This window comes from Grampus griseus, assembly GCF_964374135.1.
Source record: "Grampus griseus genome assembly, chromosome: 9".
Lineage (NCBI taxonomy): Eukaryota > Metazoa > Chordata > Mammalia > Artiodactyla > Delphinidae > Grampus > Grampus griseus.
In genome coordinates, this window is record NC_139003.1 from 70811455 (window position 1) to 70838779 (window position 27325).

Consider the following 27325-nt stretch of genomic DNA (forward strand, 5'->3'; position numbering starts at 1 on the left):
TATAGTTACAACTGATGAAGAAATTTTTAATTTATTACATATAACATTTTTGGATACAGAAGTCATAAAATACTTATAAGTTCTTAATTAAAATATTTAAATGTTTTGACAGATTATGATAATATAAAATCTGTTTTCTGAAATGAAAACGTTACAGTAAAATATATGATATTGTGTAATATTTTGAGAGTTCCCTTTCACTTTTTTTTTTTTTTTTTTTTTTACCAGAAAATGGTTTCACAGCAACGCATTCTAATTCATGAAGATTCCATGAACCTGCTCAGTCTTTATACCTCTCCCTCTTTGCCCAACATTACCCTGGGACTTCCAGCAGTGCCAGCCCAGCTGAATGTAAGTCATTATTACCCTGCAACAGCCTAAACCAGCCCAAGGGATATTTTCATAGGGAAATTCTCATTCTTTTCTTGTATATTTAGACTTCAGGGAAACTTGGTAGTCTACTTCTCCTTCACTGTTTGCTGAGTTGTTCAAAGATGTTCAGTTTAATTTCACATTAAAGAATCATGCTGGTTCATACAATATATAAAAATAATAACTAACATTTGTATAATGCTTTATAGCTTTTAAAAAAGAAAGCACTCTCCAGGTATATTATTTTGGTAGCTCCACCCAACCATCCTATGAAACAGAGATTACAGGACACATTTTTACAGAAGAAGCAGCTGAGACTTGGAATGCATAAAAGCCCAAGATCACAGACCCAGCAAGTAGCAGACCTGAACCTCAACTCAGGCCATTGCTGAGAGGTGCAGCGTCTGAAGCGCAGCAGTGTATGTTTAAAGAATTTATTTTGTGAATGACTTTATTTTGAGAATTTAGGTTACTGACTCTGTGGTACTGAAGAATAAATATCTGGAAAACCTCTCTAAGAACAATATTAAACTCTTGCCTGGAGATTCAAAGTGAATCAATTACTTTAAAAGTCCTGACAACTGAAATAGGATCTTTTGGAGGTAATTGTCCTACTAACAGAAGACAGCAATAATTATTTTATGCATATTCCCTAAAATAATATAAATTTCAGTCACTGTAAAAGATTTGTAAACTTTACCTAGACTAATTTATCTGTGAAAAGTTAGTAAATTAAATTGTACTTATGTAGAGGTCATATGATACATTTGGTTTAAAGAGAAATTTGTTCCAACCCTTGGCACCAATTTTGCCAATTTTTAGATGCAGGTCTTCCACTGAGTCCATCTTGTCAAATTCACATCTTTTACAGTATGCTAACATTAAGAAGTCATAAAGAGTTGACCATTTTGTGACTAATTTATTTTCAAAATATGAACCCTATCTATGGTATGCTACTAGTTTATGCACAAGCACACCTACAGGTGACATTTTTAAATGATACCTTTTATGATTGTGTTCAATACATATTATAAAACCAATCTAAGAGGTACCTTATTGTATTTGGTATTTTAAATAGAGTAGAATGTTATCTTATGTGATATAGTAATCTTATACCAGTGAGGAGAAAGCAAAATTTGGATGTTGTTTCTTATTTGGAGATTAAAGAAGACAGGCTTAAAAACACTGAATTCAGCTATGCCCCTGAAATTCCACGTGAAGCATTTGTAAACAGTTGGCTCTAGTGAAAAGAAGAAAGAAATTAGGGATGAAATAAAACATACATATTTATGGATGATATTTTCAAATCTTCACTTACTAAAAATTATTTTCTTCTGTTCCTGTTTTTTCCTATCTCTTCTGATGATAAGCAAATGCTAGCACATAAACTTATGACACGTGAATAGGCTTTTTTTTTCCTACTCTTTTTTTTGCATGTTCTAAGTCACTCCTACCAGCTAACACAAACATACACCACTTTTAATGTGGTTGGGGAGAATTTTTTCCCAAAGGACCAAGTACTAAAAACCAGACCATTTAATGTTTCAATGGTAATACAATTTGGTACCTTTGGATGAATAAACCAGTGTGGTTTGGATTGAAGTTTCATTTTTCTTTGCTTCCATTTTGGTGTGGATGAGGCCATCACAATTAATTTTTCAAGTTTAGCATTGCTTTGGCAAAGGGATCTCTAATATTCTAGTTCCCCACTGAGTAGTGGTAAATTTTAAGGAAAAGAGGCCAGGAGAAGGAATCACTTCTAGATTAAACATTGCATTGACTCACTGTGTGACTAAGACAAACCATTTACCTCTTTGTCCTTCAATTTCTCCGTCACTGAAAATTGCTTTGCTTCCCTGGTACACAGCAATTTCGAAAGATGAAACATGAGTTTTGAAAAGAAACATGCCACATAATTTTGAAGTATTAGACCTCTGCTTTTGTAATACCAAAATGACCACCATTCATTAAGTTCTTTGAATAGGAGAATTCATTATTACTGTTGATGATATAAATATTATTGCCTTATTATTGTGTTATCATATATTTCAAGTTCTTAATAGCATTTTTATTTGATATCTAATTTCACTTGTAGTTTATTTTATTAAACAAAAGTATCTGGAGTGTCATTTTCAATATTTAAAGATTTGGGAATCTGTTATGAATTAATATAAAATACATGTTTAAATCAAATTCCTGCATATTTTATATAACCTTTCATTGACTTATCTCAAGAATTTTATTTTAAAAATTAAATACTGGAAACCCACACTCTGTGAACATATTAGAGGACATATAGAGAAAGGGTGAATGGTTCCTTCTGCTTGAAGCTCCAAAATTACGGATCTTTTTATCTCTAGCTTCTTAATCCCTATTGTATAGCCATTAGCTCAGCGATTTGAATAAATTTTACTTTTCTAATATACCTTTTACTACAGCAGTGTATTAAACTATTTTAGAAATAACTGTCCCAGTTATTAAGCCTGAAATTAGCATGATTTTTAATGTTAAAAAACGTTTTATTTTGGGTTCCGTATAATGATACCCAATACTAAATTGTCTCCAGTGCTTCAGCTCTATTTTTGTTTCTCCTTTGTTAGTTCACTTAGTTCACAAGACATGGTGTTATCCATTTTCCCTACTCAGCCATTGGATAAGGTAGGGCTTCTTGGTCGGGGGTTAGGGGGGGTGGGAATTATGGAATAAGAAACTAATCTAATGATTTACAGACCTAATGACCCATATGGATGAAAGTGGATTAACATCAGTATTATTTCTTGACACAGGCTTCAAATTCGCTCAAAGAAAAACAGAAGTGTGAGACCCAGACACTCAGGCAAGGCGTTCCTCTGCCTGGGCAGTATGGGGGCAGCATCCCGGCATCTTCAAGCCATCCCCATGTCACTTTGGAGGGAAAGCCCAACAGCAGCCACCAAGCTCTCCTGCAGCATTTATTATTGAAAGAACAGATGCGACAGCAAAAGCTTCTTGTGGCTGGTAATTCATAACGGCACCATTTGCAGGTTATTTTAGGGCTTTCATTTTATCAGCAATTCAATGTAATGTCTCTTTAACTCAAGACCTAGTAAAAATTCAGTGTCATACATAGGTCTCCCTGATACCTACTACTGTGGAAAGACTTGTCTTTATTTATTCCTCTAGATCCATGAAAAAAAAACTCACCTTATTTAACCTTCATACATACCAGAGTGGACTATTGGTGAGTCATTGATCAGTTGCATATCTGCCCAATGCTTTGGCACTTTTGCCTTCACCCCACCCAACCTAGCCTTCTGATATTTGCCCGGTAGTATACTACTTTTCGTAAAACTTATCCCATAGCTATTTTCTGTAGCTTCTTTCCTAAATTGTATATGTGTCTGTGTGTGTGTACATATATACATGTACATATATATTTTTTTCAGGTGGAGTTCCCTTACATCCTCAGTCTCCCTTGGCAACGAAAGAGAGAATTTCACCTGGCATTAGAGGTACCCACAAATTACCCCGTCACAGACCCTTGAATCGAACCCAGTCTGCACCTTTGCCTCAGAGCACATTGGCTCAGCTGGTCATTCAGCAGCAACACCAGCAATTCTTGGAGAAGCAGAAGCAATACCAGCAGCAGATCCACATGAACAAGGTAAGTCCCCAAGCCACGTCAACATGCCATAACCACTGGTGTGGAAATTGGGGTTTTCTTCACTGATGTGTGCATACAAGAGAGAATGTTGGTATCCATCACAGCCAAACGGAGACTGCCCTCCTGGCCGTGCTGTCAGGGCTCAAGGGCACCATCACATTATCACTGTTTTCTCCATCACTACACGCGTAGGACATTTGTAGCAAAATTGAGCTCCTAAATTAGAAAGTCTCTTATGATTGGGTACCTATCTTAATACAGAAGCACATACAGGAACATGTGTGCAGAGCCCCATTTTTTGTTATTGTAGTAAAGGTGTGAGGCAGAGTTGAAGTTTGCACAGGTGCTAGCAGCTATGCCAAGGTCGGCCAGTTAGGTATTTCTCAGCAACTTCTATGTATGCATGTTATATTTATTTTTTAATATGCCCTACTTTATTCCAGTCAGTGTTGAAGCGGTTTCTCAGAAACTTGTGGTAGTTTCTTTCTGGCAGCCTTATTGTGGCTGAAACGGACAGCAAATGCCTGAATCACAGCACATCCTCAGGAGCCCTCCTGCTGAGGCAACCACAGTCATTCTAAAATAATGGTATCAGGCGGGCCAGCAAAGCATTTTCAATGAACTTGTAAGCAAAACTGGTCTGTACAGTTTTGCCACTACTCTCTGCTATGGTAGCCTTACAAAGTAGAATCCTCTCATTTCTGGAGAGTGAAAGGTCCTGAATATCAAAATTCTTTCTATTATCTTTTGTTACTATATCACCTCCAGATATCTTGTAGAGACATTATATTGAGAAACAATCTCCTGTTTACTGATAAATGGATAGCTAAAAATTGAAATAGTATTTAAATGCTTTATTGTATTGTGATATAAACAAAACAAAATCTCATGGGAGAAGGTCTAATCATCTTTCTAATAGCAAGAGAAGGGGGTGTTTATCATGTGCTCACCTTATTGCAGGTGGGATTAGCGATTTTCTCTCCTCTTTGGCCTCCATCTTATGGAGCACAGGCTCCGGACATGCAGGCTCAGCGGCCATGGCTCACGGGCCCAGCCGCTCCGTGGCATGTGGGATCTTCCCAGACCGGGGCACGAACCCGTGTCCCCTGCATCGGCAGGCAGACTCTCAACCACTGCGCCACCAGGGAAGCCCTGGCCTCCATCTTAACAAGGCAGAGCCATGAAGGGAGCATGGGCTGAAGACCACAATACTGAACACAAATTCTCCCAGTCCAACCCTTTGCAGCATTCAAAGATGACGTGTATGTGTGCATATCGGGGTTCAGGGTGGTTGGCTGTGCCATCTGCCTCTCCTGTTATCGTTTGCTGTACTGCAGATTGTATTTCACTATATTTCAGACTCTTTCTGTTTCATCACATTAATGCCTGTTTTATTGCTACAGCATTTCTCTAAATTTATCAAATTGTTTTGGGTACAAACAGTCTTGTCAGAGGAGAACCAACTTCCTTCTTGTATAATGGCATATAATACTCCTTGTCTTGAATGTTATTCTGCATGTTTACTATCTTATGGTAGAGTTACGTTGGTTTGTTTGTTTTGTGGTATCTTAGCACTACTTAAAACTACCAGGTATTCTTGAAACATTGTCCAGTGTGAGAGGAAAGACTGGGAATTCTACTTTTCACCTCACAATATTTTGATCTGGAATTAAGTTCATTTAGAAAAGTAGTATTGGATTGTAAGTATACTTTCTGCTACTCGGTTCGATTTCCTAGAAATATGTGGATGTGCATATTCTATTATAGGTAAATTAGGTAAATTGGTCCCTTTGAAATCATCATCTACAGATGATTTCTATGAATACCTTTAAGAATACTTTGGAATACATTTTTTATGACCTAGAGTTGCCACTGCTTCACATTCAGATGGTTTGTTGATATCAGAATCTTTGTATATTAGTATCACAGTGGAGATTTTGACAGGCAGATGCTAACCTCAGTCACATGGAAGAAACTAAGATGGAAAGCAGGCATTTGCATTTTAGCAATGAGAAAAGCAAATCTTATCAGAGACCTTCTGCCATGTGGAGCTGATTCCTTGGAATCTGTTAAGAATTCTTCCCAAAATTAGAAACAAACCTATACTTTTAGGTACATGTTTGTACAGTGGTTTGATTATTAAATCTTGTCTTAATTAGGCAAAATGAAGCCCAGAAAACTTCAAAGTACAAAGCTGATCTTTATATATTAACCTCTCTCAACTTGGGTGTTTAGATTACTCAAGCAGGTCTCTACTTGGCTTTTCTCCATGTATATATTCCATATGTTTAATCAAGATGGCATATGCACACTGGGTATTCTCCAGATTTGAAAATATTTCGCTTGCCCTCAGTTGTCTAAGGAAATAGAGAAGAATCTTATTAAATAAATCTTGAACTCCATCCTGTTCCATGGTAGTCACAATAGAACCATTAATAAATGAATTGCTACTGTTCACCCTCCCCCATGAGGTAATGAAAACATTTAGTTCACATTAGGAGAAGGCCAAACTTAGATGCCAAAAGATAACAAGTTTTATATAATAATACATCTATGTGTACTCTAACCATTTAGAATAACCATTAATGAGAAATAACCACAGAAACTTTAATATATGTCGTTTTTTCCCTATTATCATGGAAGAACCTTTACTGAATCCATTCAAATTGGAGCCAAATAGTTGGCATCATAAAAGCATGGTTCTTACTCTTGAGATACTTATTCCAGCAGGAAATATAGGCACACATGAAGAATAGGTGTGCAGATGACATATTTTAAAATGTCTTTTCCTTTTATTCCCTCAGCTTTTCTTTATGGTTCTTTTTTGAGAAATTTAGGAATTTTGAGGAAAAATGGAGTGAGGAGAAAGAAAAAATAAGTAGGTTTATCTCTAAACTTACATCATATTAAATATGATTGGGCTTCCTGGTATGAAATTTTTAATGATTTATTTGAATTGCTAAAAATCTTTAGAAGAATTAGAAGCAAAGCTGTACTTTTCAGAACAGTTTATACAATGATTGGCTTATTAAATTTAAAAAACTTTCTCATATCTTGCTATTATTTGACTGCATTTATGAAAGCGGTCATTCATGCTTGTTATAACTATACAATGTAAATGTTATTAATCATACTAAACAATTTACCTACCTGTTACCTGATACTTTAATGACATTTACATGGGAAATTTGTGTGTGGTAAGATGTTAAGCCTCATGTAATTATGTTGTAAGTGCTTAATAGCTTAGCAGAAATACCCCAGGAATGGGTTTATGTAGCATTTGTATTGCTGTATCTACCAGTAAATAATGGGGCAAGCCTGAAAAATGAATGAAAAATGTCAGAATGATTTGTCTCTGCTTATCAGTTTGTATATTCTGTTTTCACTGGAAGAGTTTTGAGAAGCTTAACCGTAAGAAAATCACGGCTTACAACATTTGTTCTTTGATTTTTTTTTGAGACATTTACAAAATTCAGAGATGCATTTAAACAATTTATATTACTAATATATAGTACCTTCATGTTTCAAAAAAACAAGAGTTTTTTAATATGAGGATTTCAAAAGAAAACTGTTGCTTTTGCCAGTATCTTTTGATTTTTTTATTAGAAAAAAATGGTTTCTAAAACAGAATTTTCCTTGTAAATACAAAATAGCAAACAAAAATATAGGAGGGTATTGATAATTTTCTTCTGAACCGTTTTCAAGATTAAATATTGCCACAGATTATCTGGTAAAAACTATGATGAAAACAAAATACCACAGTTACTTGGACGTTTTTATGATTTTTGAAGGAGTATCTGACCACTGCCTAATTACCAGAAGGGTAGATCTCTAGTCACATCACTCTCTGAATGATATACAGAAATTTTCCAAAGTATATTCAGGCATTTTTGTTGTGAGATAATTTGACATAGATCTCTGCCCCCTTCCAAATGACAACATTATTCTTTGAATTATTTCTCAGTTATAGTATTAATAGAATAGCATTGGTTGATGCCTAATTGTTTCTGTTTTAACTAGAATTTTAATAACTTTTCTAATACCTATATTTTTCATATTCATTCCATCAAATCCATATGAGAAGAAATTTTAAAATTATTTCTTCATTCAATGCTTATTTATAAATAATCTATGCAAGTATCCATTTAGCAAATCATTACTGAATTCTTACTTGGTACCAGACACTATTTTAGGCACTAAGAAAACAACATTCATTATCCTCATGGAGCTTACCATATGGGGAGCAGGGGACTGAAATATTCCAGTAAACAGTAATACAATACAATGTTTTAAGTATTAGGATAGGGGACATGAGGAAGGAAATTGTTTCCTTTGAGGAAACAAGATTTTGAGACTTGTTTAGTTCTTCTCAGGATTATCTTGTCCTTTTTACATCTTTTCCTCTCCCTTCTCTCTCTCTCTCTTTCTCTGTCTCTCTCTCTTTCCTTCCCTGCCTCTTTCTCTGTTTCTCTCCCTCCCTCTCTCCCTCTCTTTCTTTCTTTGTAAAATGCTCTGTGATAAATACCTTATGCATTCCTATGACTGGATATCAGCCAACACTTTAAAAAAACCCCACATAAATCATGAGATGATATCTTATACGTGTCAAGGTTCACTCTAGATATAAGTATTTATTATATATTTATTACTATGATACTTAGGCATTTTGACATGAGTGCTATTTTATCATAATAAAAATATATCTAAGACAAGAGCAGTGAAGGGGAGGGTGGGCAGATGTCCTACATTGCCCTTATTAAAACAGGTAGATTTTATGTCTGACGAGCAAGGCATGAATATAGTTAAGCTCAAATGCTGGCACAGAGCTAATGGGGAGCTTTCATCAGTTTTGGAAGAGAATTTGACCCTTTATTTGAGCAGTATCTGTTGTATTCCTTTTCTTGACACAATTTTCTAACATAGATGTTAAATTTTCTCCATAACCCCTCATGATTCATACCCACTCCTTGTCCCCAACAATCCATCCAGAGCAACTCAGGGGAGAATATTCTTTCATGCCTGTGGTCACATGCAAACATAGCATGGTTGTGTGTGTGTGTGTGTGTGTGTGTGTGTGTGTGTGTGTGTGTGTGTGTGTGTGTGTGTGTATTTTTCCTTATAAAGTATCCCTGAAGGCAGCGCTAAAATATAACTGTTTTGTGCACTATTAAGCAAAGTGTATATTTTCCCAAGGAAATTAATTTGAACAACAATTATACAGACAGTTACAATCCCAAGAGTTTATATATTTTGAAGTCACACTTCATATTAGTTTATTTTAATAAGGGTATTTCTATCCATGCCTTACTTGTAAGAAGATTAATATTTTAAGGATAATTAGGTAAGGACCAGGTACCGATTTCTGCTTTTTTGCTACACCTATTTCTCCTAATGTATCTTTTCCTCCTTATCTTTTATACAACATGGATCTTTCCAGAACCTTTCCCATAGGGACCTTAGGGATAGGATCATTTAGATGATGCCAGCTCTCTTTTATGTGTAGGATCTTCTAGGAGCTGGAACGCCATGCTAGCATTCTTATGTGTATCATCTCCTCAAACTATAAGCACAATTTTTTTTTTACTATCAAGAAAGTTAATTTAAAAGGGCTTAAGTAAGCTGACTGAGGTGGCTAGGTTAGTAGTTGACAGAGCTGGGATTCCAGCATAGGTTGTATGACACGAAAACCTGTCCTTAACGTAAACTTAGGCTTATGATTTCAATGTTGCTTTTATCACTAAGCAGGAGACAAAAAGTAGGAAACTTACAATAAAAAAACAAGGCAAACAAACAAAAAAAAGGAGGGTTATCTTATTTTTTAGGTATTTGTTTGGATTTGCCAGGAAGGAGAAATCCCATTTGCTGACCTTGCTTCCCAGTTCTCCCACTCATTGCCCTCCATCCAGTTATTCATTTGGATGTCTTTTTATATGGACCCGATGGTGGGACTTTCAGATATCCTGTTGACTTTCCAGCAATGCAGTGTGAATGCAGTACAGAGCCAACTACAGCCAGGCTACACTTCATTCCTTGCTTCTGTGTTGTAACATTGCCATATTTTTTAGACTGGGCAAACATCTTCTCACAGGAGTTCTGAGCAAGCCTGAAGCTGAAAGTCAACTGACTTCATCAAGTTCAAGTGAAATGCAAATGTTGGCCTCTCATCTATGGGTGGTTTGGAAAATGCCTTGTTTTAAGTTTTGAAAAATGGATGAGTAGAAACTTGAACTGGGCTTTCATTTAGGAAAGTAGGCATTACTGTTGTCAGGTTTAATTTCTCTCTATCCATTTGACAGCTTGTTTCCATGCAGAGTCTTTAATCACCAATTTAGGATTACATTTTGCCCATTAGATGGATAGTATGTCCAAAAACTTTAGCAGGCATTGAAAGGCAGTCTTAATTTTATAACAGTAAAAAGCCTCCTAGATTATTTGTCTATCTATAGAGGTTTATAAAAGAAACTTTGACTTTACCCTTAAATAGATGCTATTTCGACATGATTAGCCCAATGTAAATAGATCCTTGTAGGTATGTATTGGGCTTCAAAAAAAAAAAAAACTACTCATGCTGCAATACCAGCTTACAACATCATAGAGAATTCATATAGAAGCATTTCACTATATAATTACAAGTTGATGGTTTATAATATACAGAAAATGGCTTGTTGCTTTATTATTAGATGTGATGAAATCCTGTGTTTGGAAAAGAAACTAAATGACCATTTCAGTGGATTAATGTGTAACATTCATAAACGTTCCCAGGGCTGCTTTCATAACTTGAAGACCAAGGGAAGGACCTCGACCTTTCCCTTTCACTCTGCACTGTTAATCTAGTCAGAGATGCTTTTATTGAATGAGAAAAACAATAGTTGGACATGACTATGAGGTAAGAAAATAGGCGAAAGAAAAGTATCTGGGGAATTAGGCCATGTGAGTGGTTTGACTGATGTTGATTCCAGGAGTTCAAAAGGAGAGGGAAGCTAAATAATTTGGTTGTTTCCCAACCTTGACAAATAGTTTCATTTGACAGAATGAAATAATTAAGTCTTACTAAGGAATTTTTAATATAACTAAGTGATTTGTGGACATGAAAACCACCGATGTGTAGCAGTCTCTTTGTTACAGATTTTGGTTGCTTATAAGTTCCTGATTTTAGGGGTTTTTTCCTCTGTATCTTTCTGCTCTTTCTCTAAATATTTATGAAGACTGAGGGATTATAGTGACCCTGAAATGTCATACAGTCTGGAGTATTCCCATTCCTTCAGGCAGAATTGCATCCAGGGCTCTGCTCCCATGTCCTAAATATACTGTTACTCTTGCTATCAACTTAGTTGTATCAACCAGCAATAAAAACTCACTTTTAAAAAATAATTTCCTGGCATGGAATAATTGGTGTTCCACAAAGATTTATTAGCAACTATTTTGCTGCGTCCTGGAAGTGAAGACAGAGAAGGCATGTTTTTCCCCTTGAATGGCTCATAGACCTGCAAATAGATAATTTTAATCAAAGATAGTTCTACAGGAGGCATAGTTCATGTGAATTGCAAAATCTGGAATGCTGGGTAGCCTTTCCAAGAGAAGTTTCTGATGCCCTGCACACTTATTTATTTGTTTTGCGATTTTGGCCAAAGTGTCAAACCTCTTTTTCCACTAATGCTCTAATCTGCACACTTTAGAGGTTTATAGTGAGAATTACATGAGAGGATGTACTGAAAGTTCTTTGTAAACATAGTAAGAAATCCTTCCATTTAACACAGTATTTATATTCTTATATAGCACTAAGAGTTATATCTTCCCAGTTATGTTAATGCAAATGGCTTTCTGGAAGTGTAGAATATTTCTAAGACACACATTTTTCACTTGCCTCAATATTGCATCAAGCTACTTTGTTGTAAACCAAACCACGAAATTTTGTTCCAGCTCTTCCTTGCATCTTTGTATTCATCATGAAGCTGACCTTGTTTTCTCTTTGGAACAATATTATGGTTAGTTATTGAATTTTTTATTGAGGTATAATTCACACACTGTAAAATTTATTCCTTTTGCTGCACAGTTGAATGAGTTTTGACAAATGTATATCGTCATATAATTACTGCAATCAAGATATAGAACAATTCCCTCAACTTCCAAAATTCCCGTGTTGCTCTTTTGTAGTCAATCCATACTCCTACCTCCAACCCCTGGCAAAGTACTTGAATTTTTGACCATGTAGGGAACATAAAACGAATCACAAGTATGAGGGATGGTGTATTTTAAGAGCATGCAGACATCAGCCCTAAATGATTTAAACCATAAAATGTTCAAGCAAGAAGAGACATAAGGGATTCTTTGCCGAGGTCACAAGCTGATAGTCTATGGACTGGATCCATTCCATTGAACTGATGTCTTTGGCCTGCCTGGTGTCTTAAAAAGCATTCAAGTTTTGGGTCAATCATTTCAAATATAAATCTGGATTTCTGGCATTGCCTGAAAAATTGAAAAGTCTGGCTACACTGGGCCCACTTTTCCATGTGGCAATTATTGTCTGGGGTTTACTCTTGGTTGTCTTTTTTAAGTATCGCTTGCACTGCTATCCAGTTTACCCAAGCAAGGGATTGAGGGGAGAAAGGGAGATGTTTATGAGTCAAGTGATCAGGAGCTCCCTGGCTTTGAGATCTTGTCTATTCTGAGACACAGTCCAAAATCACCAAGAGTTAGCAAAGAAAATAAGCATGACTTTCCTCACTGTGCCTCTCTTCATTACCCTTAAAGAAGGAAAAAATAAAACTTTAAAAGAAAATGCACTGTCAACTGAAGATCAAGAAGGAGATTATCAGGGGAAAATCCTATTATGTAATATAAAAGGACATAAAATTACACAGTGCTCTAAAAGAAGGAAAAATAGCTCATTTGTGTTCTAGTTAAGAAAAGCCCCTAATAGTCTTGTTACACTCTCTTGCTGAGGATTTTATGTTCTGAAAGGCCAGTCTTCCTGTTTCCACTTTTCCCCACCTAAATCCAATCTTCTGTAGCAGCCAGAGAGATCATTTACAAATGCAAATCAAATCATGTCAAGGGCTTCCTAAAAACTCCCCAGTTGCTCCTTATTGTTTGTTGGATAAAATCCAAATATCTTTTCATGGCCCACAGGCTCTTGCCCCCTCACTGACCTTATCTCCGACTCCTTACCCTAACTCGCTGAGCTTCCACCACATTGGCCTTCTCTCCAGTGTGTGAGGAGTCTCCTTCCATCTCCTGGAATGAACTGCGAGTCACAGTTCTGTGTGGAATGTTCGACCTCCAGGTGTTCTTATGATTCGACCTTGGTATTGGAGTCTCTCTCAGCTCAAACCTCAGCTATTCAGAGCGGCCTTCCTTGCCCATCCAAACTGGACACAGACACCCACTCCTTCCCCCATTATTCCCTATCACATTTAGTTCCAATCTTCAGTTACTTATTTTTTATTTCCCCCTGAGAGACAGAATCTTGCCTGATTGACCGCTCTCTTCCCAGGTCATGGCCTATAGCAAGTGCTCAGTAAAAATTTGTTGAATGAATGAAAGAGTGGGTAACTTTCTCTAAGTAGCCGGGAGGAGGAAATTTTCAATCTCCTTTCTGGAAGTGAACACATAATTGAGTTATTGGAATATTAGGATGTTTTGAGAGCCGAAGAAAGGATATTTTAATTGCTGGCATTGTTTTGGATAGTCATTTAGCATTATAAAAATAAACGCATTTTTATTAAGAATTCATTTGATCCCTAGATTAATTTTATATCTCTTCAGTATTGGCAAGAAAGGGTGTTGTTCAGTTTAGAGTTTTAACTTATGTGAATAATGGACCAGTACTTAGAAAATCTTTCTCTCTTGTTATTTAACTTTGCTTCTGCTGGTTATTTCCCTAAAATGCACAGAAGCAAAATGGCATGTAGTATTTTGGCTTGAGTCGGAGTTCTTCTCTAAGTAGACCTCTTGATTTGAAAGCCCTCCAAGCTCTGGTTGTTTTTGAGAACAGTTGGTACATACCTAATCTATTTGTGAATTGAGGCAGAATTTTATCATTATTTTTAAATCTAGTTTCCTTGGAGCTTAAGGGAAGGGTTTTATTTTCCAAAAGAAGTATTTTACATTTATTTAAAAGAAAAAAAAGAAACTTATGCTATTGCTGTTCCCCAAGTAAAATCTGTCTTAAAATCTGAGGCAAAATAAGAAAGTGATGAATAGGGTTGAAGGTCATTTTGCATGGTTTAATTCAAACACTTGTGCTGAATAGTTTGTTGGCAATTTCAGAAAATCAGATGTCTATCAGAAACAGATTTACTCCTTATATACTCCGTTCTTAGTTTGATATTCCATATCTAAAGATATTTGTGGGGACATGAAGGATTTCTGTGGCTAAAGTTAAAAATATAAATGTTGGTTTCTAGAGTTTTATCAAACAATGTAACTTATACAGAGATGGTCTTAAATGGGTCAATGTGTAAAGATTAGCAGCACAGCCTTTAAATATTATTTAATGAATTTTACACCATTTGCCAATAGATTATATGATGTTCAACGTGGAATTATGTTGAACATCATATAATATAACAAAGTCCAAACATTGAAATTGTGGACTTGCTATAGTTATGACCCTAGCAGGGATTGATAAGAATTCAAGAGTCGAGTTATAATACTTGAAGCTGTGAGCAGTTTGGATAAATTATCATGCTATCTGGTCTATAAACTCTCCAGTGTAAGTGTGTCTAGTGTGTGTGTTACAAACCCAAATGGTGATGGACCGCCTGCAGCATTCTTAGTGTTTGGTACAATTGCTGTACAGTAGCATGGAGAATACAGAGACATGCTGACAGATGAGGAAAAGCACAGATAAAAGGAGTAGAAGAAGCTGCTCAGCCATCATCTTCTTCATCTCAGCTGGGTTCCCCAGCAAAGTAACTCACCTGGTGTCAGACGAATGACACACAGTGTGTTTTACAGATGGGGACTCAGCCGAGACTCACACAGGCTTACACATTTATCTGTCACACAGATGTTTCTTCTTGTGTTTTCTAGCCAGCAAGGCAACAGCTCAGCTTTGCTGGGGGATCACCTCCAGATGTTCAACCAAAGAGAGACCCTGCCACCCCACTGAGAGTAAGCAGACAGCTCCTCCCTGCAGCTGGGGCCACTCAGCAACAGTACAAATTAGAAAAGGGTTTGCTCATACCTTCTTTGTAATGGTCACATTTGTAGTTCAAAAACACATAGAAGACAACATAGTCCAAACACTGGATTTCCTAGTAAATAGTCAGAAACTTACAAATAACAACAAGTAGCTTTTCACTTTAAAAATCTGAAATAAGTCAAACCTGGCAGGCAGGTTTTCTGTGACTTTTGTTTGCAGATCTTCTTGATGTTTATTGCTGATTTTTCCACTCCGGCAAATTTGACTGTTTAAATAAAAACAGCTTGAGTCAAATATCTAAAAAAAATAAGTGTAGGTTAACTCCCTCTGTGCATTTATATTTTGCAAACCCGTCTCCAGGAGATCCCATTTATTTCTTTTGTATTTTTTGAAACTTCACAAAGAGCATGTTTTATTCCATAAATGGTGAAAAAGTAGTAGTTATTATTCAAGTGGATACTGGCATTTGCCTCATAACCTGGGGGAAAAAAAACATGTCAAAGCTTTGTTGCTAACACTAATTAAGTTTTCAGATATTTATGAAGACAAGTGAGAGAGAAACAAGGATAAATCCTAGATTTTAGACTCGTGCCACTGGGTAATGCTGTTTACTCAGATGAGAAAAATTAGGTCATCAATACATTTGGGTGCAATGGGAATAAAGGTTATCTTTGAGCTACTTCAAGTTTCTGATGCCTGTTGGATATTTTAGATCTAAGCGATGACGTTAGGTAAGCAGCTGAATATGCAAGTTTGGAGCTCAGGGGAGACATTGGAATTGTTTATATGAATTCAGTTGTCATTGGAATATAGCCGTTTGAGAGGAGAATGCAGGGTGGAAGGGTATAAAAAGTTCTAGGTGTCTTCTCTTCTCTGTAGATGACTCGGCTTTCACTTGGGCATGAAATTCCTTCTCTATAAAATAAGGATTTGAAGAATGTTATTAGAAAATTTCCAATTCCAACATTTTATATCTGTATGATCTCCACTCATAAGTCACAGTTTTGTGTCAAGAAGCATTTCTTTTACAAACCCGTAAGGAGTTCTGTCCTTGGAAGAGATCATTTTGCCGTCTGGCCTTCTTGTCCAGTTATCATAGCATTATCCATTCTGGCACTTTTCTCCCTCGTGTTTCCTTTAGTCCAGCAGAAGTGTAGATGAATCCAGAGGCACCGGAACAAATAGTATCGTTTCTGTGTTGTACACTGGAAATTGTTATACACACTTTCATGTATGTCGCTATGTCAGTGCGGCGGTAAATACCAAATGTGATTCATGGACTAAATGATATGATTTCTGGGCACTCCGGTGACCTCAGAAATACATTAACAGATCGGATTTTCTGTTAAAGGTTTTCTGTTAAAATGTACCTATGATTTATTCTGTAACCACTCAGCATTTTGTCAGTATTAAAGATTTTCTTTGACGTATTTGCTATCTGTAGGAAATTATATTTCAGTAAATTCACATATATCTTGTCTGGTCTTTGACTGCACCACTGTTAGTAATATCAATCTCTTACTTTCAAAGATGCTATGATTTTGTCATGTTTTCTTTTCTAAAATGCTTCATCCTGACTGCACCTGTTAATATCCTATTTCAAGTGCCACTGGATTTGGTATTTATGCAGTCATTATTGACTTTAACGAGAGAGATTTCAGTCAAATAGTGTGGATGAAAGCCTAGTTGGCGAGAACTCTAAAGAGAATGAGACAAGAGAAATGAAGACAATGAAGAGAAATAACTCAAGAAGTTTTACTGTGAAGGAAGGTACATAATGGGTTTGGGGTTGGGGGTGGTCAAGGGAGGTTTCATTTAAAATGGATGATAAGACTGAAGGTGTCCAAGTGAAAGTACTGCAGCAGAGAATGGAAATGAGTGATAGAGGACAGAGTGGATAACTGCAGGAATGGATAGGACCCAGGGCATTAGGCTGAGGGGTTGACTAAGATAGGGCTGCAGACCTTTCTTTCACTGTAACAGGAGGAAGAGTGAGTGGGGAGGCTTGATAGAAGAATGTTGAGTTTCTCTAGTGACGCTTCTATTTGCTCACCAAAATAAGAAGCAAAGGTAGCAGGAGTGAGGAAGAGGTCTGGATATTAGAGGTTTGAGGAGAGAGGAAGTAATTTGAAATAGTCATTGAAAGAGTGGGAGAAAATTAACTAGAGAAATGTACTAGGATTTCCAGGCAGCACTGAGGGTCCGTTTGAGGGTTATGATCACAAATTTGAAGAAAAACACTCAGCATGACTGTAATTTGTTTATTTGTTTCCTAGCTTATTCAGCTGCTTGGGTTTGGCAGGGATTTAGTATTAACCAAGGTTAGAAGTCTTACTTATACAGTAAAATCCATATTGAAAAGGGCAGGGGAGTTGAAGATAATAAGCGAATGATTTTTATCGATGGAGAATGGAACCTAGTCCCTCAAGGAAGGAAGTCGGGGAACGAGGGCGGTGGCGGTGATGAGCAGTGAGAATGTGGTAGGCTCGGGAGCTTGGAAGACCCTCCAGCGGTGAGGAATGATTGGGGTCAGAATATTCTGAGGGTGAGCCAGAAGAAAGAAATGATGTTTGAAATTGAGGTTTAGGAGAGTGTACAGTTACCAGCGAAGACCAGGTCATTGGGAGCTGAGGTAGGGTGGAGGACAAGACCATTGGAGGTTAGGAGGTCAAGGCAGTGAGAGGCCACGCTGGAACTGAAGCTGAGGAGAGAAATAGCAACAGGAACGTCTTTTTACTTAGCGGGTGGCATCTGTAACTTCCTCTTGGTTATTAAATACTCCCTGTAGTCAAACATCCAGAAGCCGGATAAGATGCAGAGTCACCCACAGGAAGCAGGAACTTTTTTTTTTTTTTTTGCTGTACGAGGGCCTCTCACTGTTGTGGCCTCTCCCGTTGCGGAGCACAGGCTCCGGACGCGCAGGCTCAGCGGCCATGGCTCACGGGCCCAGCCGCTCCGCGGCATGTGGGATCCTCCCGGACCAGGGTACGAACCCGTGTCCCCTGCATCGGCAGGCGGACTCTGAACCACTGAGCCACCAGGGAAGCCCAGCAGGAACTTTTGACGTGGCATTTCCTGGACACTGGTCATGTGCTCTCTGGCTGACCTTTCATGAATGGCCTTTAGTTCCTGTCCTGTGGCCACACATCCCATAGAGTTTTTTTTCTTTTGCCCTCACAGAGGCTCTTATGGGCAGGATTGTTTGACCACCTTGTGGAGGCGTCTCTGACCCACCGGTATCCTTGTCCCATCAGCTCTGATGAGCTATAGCTCCCGTGAACGTTTCCAGCGAAGCTTTGGTAGCAAGAGGGGGACTTTCTACAGCTCAGTACATCCATCCGTAAGATGAATTGCAGCAGTCTTCTGGCAGATAGCCTTTCTGAGGGGCTCTTGCAGCCTCCTTCACCTGACTAGTACTTTTTCTAAGTAAATCTCTTCTCCCCACAAAATCCTCTAACCTGCTCTTGTATGTCATCCTAGGTTAGTGATGGAGGTCAAAGTTGCAGGCCTGGCTGATGACCTCTCTGTCTCTCTCTTTCTTTCTCTCTCTCTCTTTCTCTGTCTCTCTCTCTCTCTGAAAAAATGAGTGGGTGTTTGTCACCGAATGTTCTTATCTCTGGTGTCCCAGCTAAAACTGGAGCTTTTCAATTAAAACCCTGCTCGTTTTCTGTGGTGTTAGATGTTTTTTTTCCCTAGCCAATTAAATGGAATTTTACAATTGTGTAGCCAGAGTCCAGGAATATTACATTGTCTCTTTCCTCCAAAATCTCAGCAGTGTTCAAGTTTTTATGTATTTAAGACAAGAAGAGCTGATAAGTGTTCACGATTGGTACAAAAGTCCTGCAGATAGTTTCCTAAAAAGTACCTAAAAACATTTAAAGCATGGTGGGATGAATGTTCTCCTTATACTAACTGTCCAGGAACAATAGACGTTAGATTGTAGGCACGAAGGAAATTAATATTTAAGTTTACCTTCTTCGTTTTGATATGAGTTTTGATTGGTATGTATTCTCTTCGCTTGATCATGTCTAGTTTAGGATAAGTGATGTTTAGGTCTTATATATGGTTTATCCTAAGGTATATTTTATTTCTCTAGAAGCTTATTCACAACTCAAATATATTATAAACTGTGCTACCCTCTCCAAAATCGTCTTCCAGCTTTCTCTCCCTGTCTTCCTGTGCTCAAACCCCACTGGCCTTTCAATGGCTCAAACGCATGGGGCTCCTCTTTCAGTCCACACACTGTGCCTTCTGCCAGAAGTGCTCCTGATTTCCACTCCTTACACACACCCAACGACTCCTGTCCATCCTTCATCTTTCATGTCTCAGCCTAAACGTAGACCTTCCTCAGTGAAACCTTCCTTCATACTCCACACTTCCCCTCCTATACCAACTAGTGTGTTGTTTTCTTTTAACACCCTGTGTTTCTGTTTTTTTTTCATTTACCACACTTGAAAAGGAGAACAAATTTATGTATCCATTTGGTGCCTTTCTAACACTCTAAACTATAAGCTCCATGAGGGCAGGGCAGTGGCTGTTTTCCCAGTGCCTAGCAGGGACTGGGAAAACAGTCCCTGCTAGGGGACTGAAGATAGTTGGCACTCAGTAAATATTTGTTGAACAAATGAATGAAAACTCCCAGGATAATTCTACTACAGTGAAATTGAAAGGCTTTGTCAGCATATGCAGGGCATTGGAGGAATGATCTGAGAGGTTAGAGACACCCTGCAAAGTTTGAGTTCTTATGTATTCTAACTCTACAGTATGTGTTTAGTTTTAAAAACATAGTTAGGTGTGAGTGGGAGGTAAATTTGAATTTTTCATAGAAAAATCTGTATTCATGACTTTTGTGGTGGTATTCTAACCGTGCTGCTCATTATAATAATTGATGTGTTGCTTACATGGGCACTGACTCAGCAGAAAATTCTACCCACTCTTGAAAACGCAGTTCAAGATCTGCAGATGATCAGTCAATAGGGTCCTTGTCAAATAAAACAAAAAGCCTACACGAGATGGAATCATCTTGAGAATTTTTCCCCATATACTGAGCTTTTATACTATGGCATTTTGCTATTGTTTAAGATAGGTGTGTTGTCAATTATTTTTTTTAATGATAATTCATACACTTCTGAAGATTAAGTATGATTTAATTTACAAGATAAAAGGTCTAAATATTAATTTTCAAATTAAAAAGAATTCCTTGTCTCTCTCCTGTTATTTAATTTACATTTGGATATGTTTATAAAACATTTTTAGTGCTGTCAATTTTTTTTTTAATTCCACATCTTTTTAAAGTTCAGGATTTCAAAATCAGTATATCCATGTTTTAGAAGTATATATGAAGGTCTTTTATCATTTGACCATTTAGGTATAGGAAAATTAATAGGCAAGAAGAACTCTTAGCATTTGTGCTTCTGCCTTTTACAGTGGTTGCCATTTGTTGGAAAATGAGATTGTGAAAGTTTTGTGGTTTCCATAGAAAAAGTTTATTATTTACTTTTATCCAAAAGAGTGATGTAGCTTCAAAAACCACTTAAAGACTTCATTCCCTGTCTAGGACACCAGTACAATATGGAATTGATGGGACTGCTTCAGATTTAGTACTACTGAGGAAGTTTGTTGCATACAAATTCATTCTGAAAGGAATGTTCAGAGATTAGACATCAGAGTGTACTGAAGTAGAGTCATAAGAAATCAAAGTGTTTATTGCTGCTCTGTTACCACCAAGAACTATTGAATTTTGAACCCCTGAACACTCTCTTCTAGCTGCTTTCGAAATCTATTGAACAACTGAAGCAACCAGGCAGTCACCTCGAGGAAGCGGAGGAAGAGCTTCAGGGGGACCAGGCGATGCAGGAAGACAGAGCGCCCTCTAGTGGCAACAGCACTAGGAGTGACAGCAGTGCTTGTGTGGATGACGCATTGGGACAAGTTGGGGCTGTGAAGGTCAAGGAGGAACCAGTGGACAGTGATGAAGATGCTCAGATCCAGGAAATGGAATCTGGGGAGCAGGCTGCTTTTATGCAACAGGTAATAGGCAAAGATTTAGCTCCAGGATTTGTAATTAAAGTCATTATCTGAATATGAAATGCATTGCAGGCTTTGGTAAATGGATATAATTTCCTATCCTATTATATCTCTGAATGATTTGACTTTAGTGTTTAAGGATTCTAATGCAGATATATCTATATATAGATCTTTCTATATACTGATCTCTATATAGATATCAAGGTTTCATTGAAACTCTACTGGTAAGGAAATACCTGTTACACTAAAATTATACTACATCAGTATCCAAGTAATAGGGTTTTAATTCATCCCAAAGCCTGCCCCACCAGTTACTTCTAAGGAAAACGAAATCACTGTTGTTTTTAGTTTATCTGTTGAGATCAGTGACTGCTGGATATAGTTTCCCAGTCTGGTCAATGAAACATTCTATTAGTTCTTGATTTTTTTGATATGCAGAATTCAATTTTCACATTGTTGTACATAATGTATCATACTACAGTCTTGAACCCTGTTAAAGGTAGTCAGCCCTTCCTTCCTCTCTCTTTTTTTGTTAAGTGAAATGTTCTGGTTACTATGCCAGTAGTCCTAGGTTATTGTATAGATTGCAACTGAAAATTTTAGAAATAGAGGTGGTTTTAAATATATAGATGCAAAGTACAGCACAGCACTATTTTAAATATTACATTATGTCTCACCTAGTACTGCTCATTTCATTTTTATCCTGTGTTATTTGATGACATTGTTTATTGAAAAAGATCAAATGAAGCAGATGCAAATGTTGGCAAGAAGTAATGTGCAGCATTATGGTCCAATCAGATACTGTATTGTATCTACAGTTGTGGAAAACATAGTAACGGTGTGATTATTATCTGATATGAAGTCAAAATCGTGTTTAAAAGAAGAAGGTGTATCATGTTTGATAATCATTGTCACTAGGATCTCTTTAATATAATTCCATAATGACATGGCATATACCATACCATTTTGGCAAATAAAAAATTAGGAAAGTTAGGTTTAACAAAAGAATCTACTTGTACATAATGCACCTTCAGAAGGACTATGTCCTTTGATGTTATGAAATGCAAACAACTTTGAAGGCAACAGTAGACTGTTTATTTAAGTCAGTTCTTTGTCAGGTTCCTGCTGTTCTACAGAAAACTGATTCTATGAGGCCGAACAGGAAATGCCTTGTGGAAACAGGAAGTCCAAGTGATTCATGTACTGAGGAATGTAGGGAAAAAAAAAAAAAACGGAGGATAGTGTTTTACTCTCTCTGTTTTTAAAGGGCACTCTATGAATTGATTTATTGTCTAAGAAAATAACACCACAAGTAGGGAAATTGTTAAGGAAGCTTTTCACTGGAACATTTCCTTCATACTCCCTTTTGATATGTTTACCTTGTTTTATAGGTTTACTTTTGTTAAGCTAGTTAAAGATTCGTTGTATTAAGACCCCTTTAATATGGATAATCCAAATTGACCTAGAATCTTTGTGAGGTTTTTTTCTATTAAAATATTTATATTTCTAAATCCAAGGCATTTTAAGGTGTAGTATCCTGTTTCAAAGGAGATATAGCAGTTTTGCCAAATGTAGACCTTGTACAACTGTATGTTACTGGCACGTGTTGTTTACATTTTGCTGTGACATTTTAAAATATTTCTTAAAAAAGCTTACTGCTAAAGATACATTATCCTTTTTTAAAAAGTCTCCATTCAAATTAAATTAACATAACTAGAAGTTAGAAAGTTTAAAACATTTCCATATAATGAAAGTCCTGATAATTTGACAAATAGCTGTAATAGGCAACACTTCCTACTACCAACATATTTTGGTTAGTATATTCCTTCAGATTAAAATGACTTTTTGTCAGTTGTTTTGCATTAAAAATATGACATTCCTAAGATAAAATTGTTTATTTTTCCCATCTCATAAATATACATTTTCTTTAAAGTCTTTTTTCAATCTCATAAAAAAGGGATAGTGCATCTTTTAAAATACATTTTATTTGGGGAGGAACATGTGGCTGAGCAGGCTTTTGTATAATATTACTGCAAAGATATGTAATCACAAACAAAAAAAAAACCCTATTTTTTATAATGTCATTTGAGAGAGCTTCATCAGTACAGTTGGTGGACGTTAATTGTTTGAATTTGATAGTCTTTGAATTTAATCAAGAAACTACCTGGAACCAGTGAAAAGGAAAGCTGGACTTAAATAATCTTAGAGCTAATTGATAAATGTCTCTTTTAAAATCTACTGTATTTATTATAATTTACACCCTTGAAGGTGATCTCTTGTTTTGTGTTGTAAATATATTGTTTGTATGTTTCTCTTCTTGCCTTCTGTTATAAGTCTCTTCCTTTCTCAAATAAAGTTTTTTTTAAAAGATCCCCTTTCATACATATGGCTTTGTGTAAACTTGATATATTTAATCGAATTTGAAGCTCATGCACTAGGTCTCATATACCAAAATATATTGCCATTCTTTGTTGAAACAAGAAAATAAAGATCTTTCGAGCAGTTACTTCTAATGCCATTAAAAATAATAAATTCAGCAATAGTGACTTTAACCTGTTTACATCAGCCATTGTCACATAGCAAACACATGTAAAATTTGTTGCAGTTTTATTTTCCCCGCGTGGCCTTTTTCGTATGTTATCATCTTTGATGTCAACTTCTAAATATAAAATTTTATATAAATAGATATCAGTTCCTAACTTTGCTCAACTTAAAAAATTATTTTTAAAAAGGTTAATATAATCCCTTGAATATGTCAAGCACTCAATAAAATATTAAAATGAATAATTTTCTGTGTATCATAATAGTTATATCTATTACAGTAAGGACCTGACCTACAAGTATAAAGTGACAGTACATAAATTTAAAGAGAAAAGAATAATTAAATGACCTCCCCTTATATGGAAACAATTATTATAATAGTAGTGTGAAGAATAAGGAGCCTGACTCAAGTGAAGGGAACCGGACCATATACATCCAAGGGTTCCTTTTCCTTTTCTGGTCAGTTGCAAGCAAAACTTACTAGTCAGTACTTCATAATGTGTTACTGTGTATTTGGTTCAATAGGTTAAAAATATTTGTTTTATATTCTTTGATTCTCTTTAAACTTCAATAGTGTCACATGAGGTAAAGCTACTCTAATTCTGGAGCTAATATCATTGAGTATTATGAAATGGATTATCATTCCATAGTGCTGTAAACTAGATAATTTGGTCAGAATTGTGGAAATACCATTGATGCTAGTCATAATTTCCTGAAAATTGCCTTTGGACGGTAAAATTACAAAATTAACTTGGTACTAGAGATCCTCAAAAAAGAGTTGGAAGAATCAATTAGATAATGATTTTATACTGTGTGTCTGATTTCCAAAATGTACAGGGACTGATAACTGCATCAATATTAGAAACTTCTTCTTCAGAAAAATAGTTTTTGCCAGGACCTGAAATGAATAACCATTAGATTTCCTCTTCTGATAGTCAAGAGCTGCCTTCTCCCTGGTGAAGGTGGCTGCTGAAATGGAGACTGCTACTTTTCATAGTTCTAAGAAAGACAGTTTTTAAGAAATTTTTATGTTGCTTCATACTTCTTTTTTTCTAAAGTATGTTAAAAAGGAATTCAGACGCTAAACATTTTCTTGAAGCCTGGTACTCAACGGATATATAGGAGGACAACAGCATTTTTTTTAATTTGGCATTCCTTTGTGATTTTTTTTCCACTAATGGAAATATACAATTGTGGGTGTATAATTATGGGTGAACAATGATAAATAATCCAGGTGTACAAATTATAAGCATTTATAATCAGGGACTTAGAAATACTAGAGAAGGAGTTTGAGAGGTAGATTACCATCCCCTTTATTATTGATCATTCCTCCAACTGGATTTTAAAGGGAAGGTAAGGGGTGGGTGTGTGCAGGCAATCAAAGAAGTCAGGCAAATGAAGCAAGATATTGGGAGTGTGACTTTACAGAACTAATCTATCTAGGTTTTAAAAGGTCTCTATTCTCATTTAAAGTAACTTCTTTAAGGCTTATAAACTGTAGGGTGTAGAAAATGCAACTTTGGGGGACCATCTTGATTTACAAAAAGACTTTTAACTATTGCAAATATGTAATGTACTAGGTATTGTTATAAGCACTTTACATCTTTTAAAGCATTAGTCCTCACAACAACCTTACAGGGTAGATATTATTGTCTCATTGTAGAGATGAGGGCGCTGGGGCCCAGAGAAGTCAAATCAGGTCAAGGTCACCCAGTTAGTGACAGTCTAGCTCCAGTTTGAAGCCCTTGTTCTCAGCCTCTACCACTGAGCTGTATTTGTGCAACAGTTCTTCTTACATGTCCAAGTCTCGCTCTCTCTCTTTGCATTTCCAAACTGTTTTGAATCCATTTTCTCTTTCAGTCATTGCTGTAAGTTAGGAGATCAGGACTCTTTTTTTATTCTAATTCACAGATGAGCAATCTAATTCTTGTACATTATGTTCAACTGTTTAGAATCATGAGAATTTGTGAGTCCCTTTTTTTCTGACCAGAGCCAGTCCTGAGATGGGGTGAAACAGTGACTGCACTTGGAATTAACTTTTGGGGAGAGTGAAAGAGACAAGATTTCAACCAGCTCACAGCTCTCCCTTGCCACTTCTTACCTTCATTCCCCAGCGAAGGGGAGGAGACTTCAATTTCTAAGCAGTCAGGACACTGCCTTTAAAAACTTTTTTGACGTATCAAGGATGCACCTGATAGTCACTTTGACATAAAATAGTCTGTATATAGTATTGTAAAAAAAAATAAATAAATAAGGATGTTTGTCTTGAGTTCTAGACCTCCTAAGTGGTTTTCCTATTGAAAAGTGCATAAAAATTGTCTTGAGGGAAGATGTTGACAATTGAGATTCCTGACCACACCCTGCAGAGGTTCTGATCCTGTTGTACTGACTGGGAGCCCAGCAATCTACATTTTTCAAGCCCTTTGGGAGAGTCTGATTCAGAAACAGTGCTCTGGAGATGGCCAAGGGCCCTAAACCACTTCTCAAAATATGTCTTGATTTTTAATAGTTTTTACCTAAGATTCTTTGATTCTCTGATTCATTGTTTTCGTAAGACTGTCTTGTGTTTCTTGTATATTTCACCTGCATGTTAATTATAGATCAAGTATAGTTGTAGTATAAATATAGGTTACTGTATTTACTGCTATTACTTCTTTGATAGTGTTTGTCTGTTTTGCTTCTCTCTTCTAATAGAATAATTTCCTAGTCTATTATGGAGTTTGCCAAGACGTGGCAAATTATTTTTTCTCAGAATTTCTGAGCTACTGTGGTATGTTGTTTTTTGTTTTTGTGTTTTTTATTGAGATAAAACTCATATAACATAAAATGCACCATTTTATCCATTTTAAAGTGTACAATTCAGTGGGTTTTGGTATTTTCACGATGATGCGCAGCCATCACTACTTCCTAATTCCACAACATTTTCATCAGCTCAAAGAAATTCTGTACCAGTTAAGTGTGGACACTCTTCATCCCCCACTCCTCCAACCCCTGGCAGCCACTAATCTACTTTATGTTCCTATGGATTTTCCTTTTGTGGACATTTTCATATAAATGAAATCATACATTATGTGGCCTTTTATGTGTCTGTGTCTGGCTTCTTTGACTTTGCATAATATTTTCAGGTTCCTCCACATTACAGCGTGTATTAGTACTTCTTATGACTGGACAATATTCTGTTGTATGAATATACTATGTTTTGTTTATCCATTCATCAGCTGATGGACATTTGGGTGGTTTTCACTTTTTGTGTATTACGAGTAATGCTGCTCTGAAAATTCGTGTACAGATTTTTATTTTAACATGTTTTCAGTGTTTTGGGGTATATAGCTAGGAGTGAAATTGCTGGGTTATCTGGTAAGTCTGTTTAAGTTTTGAGGAACTGCTAAATTGTTTTCCACGGTGGCTGTTATATTCCCACCAGCAATCTATGAGGCGTTCCAGTTTCTCCACATCTTCTCTAACACTTGTTATTTTCCTTTTTTTTTTTCTTAAATTGTTGCCATCCTAGTGGATGTGAAATGATCATTGTTGTTTTGATTTCTGTTTCGCTAATGACTAATGATGTTGAACATTTTTTTCATTTATTTATTGGA

The 27325-nt window shown here is 36.5% G+C and overlaps 1 protein-coding gene across 4 annotated transcripts in view; it reads left to right on the forward strand.

The window, feature by feature from the left end:
* HDAC9 (histone deacetylase 9) overlaps positions 1 to 27325 on the forward strand; it is a 577220-nt gene that overhangs the window by 167575 nt on the left and 382320 nt on the right. For 2 of the 4 annotated variants that reach the window (XM_082662560.1, XM_082662561.1), the window contains 4 exons: positions 229 to 351; positions 3159 to 3369; positions 3798 to 4015; positions 20928 to 21191. In XM_082662560.1, the coding sequence (XP_082518686.1) occupies positions 229 to 351; positions 3159 to 3369; positions 3798 to 4015; positions 20928 to 21191 (816 nt within the window). Of the gene's footprint in view, positions 1 to 228; positions 352 to 3158; positions 3370 to 3797; positions 4016 to 20927; positions 23668 to 27325 lie in introns of those variants that run through there. The other 2 variants (XM_082662562.1, XM_082662563.1) reach the window with 1 other exon arrangement.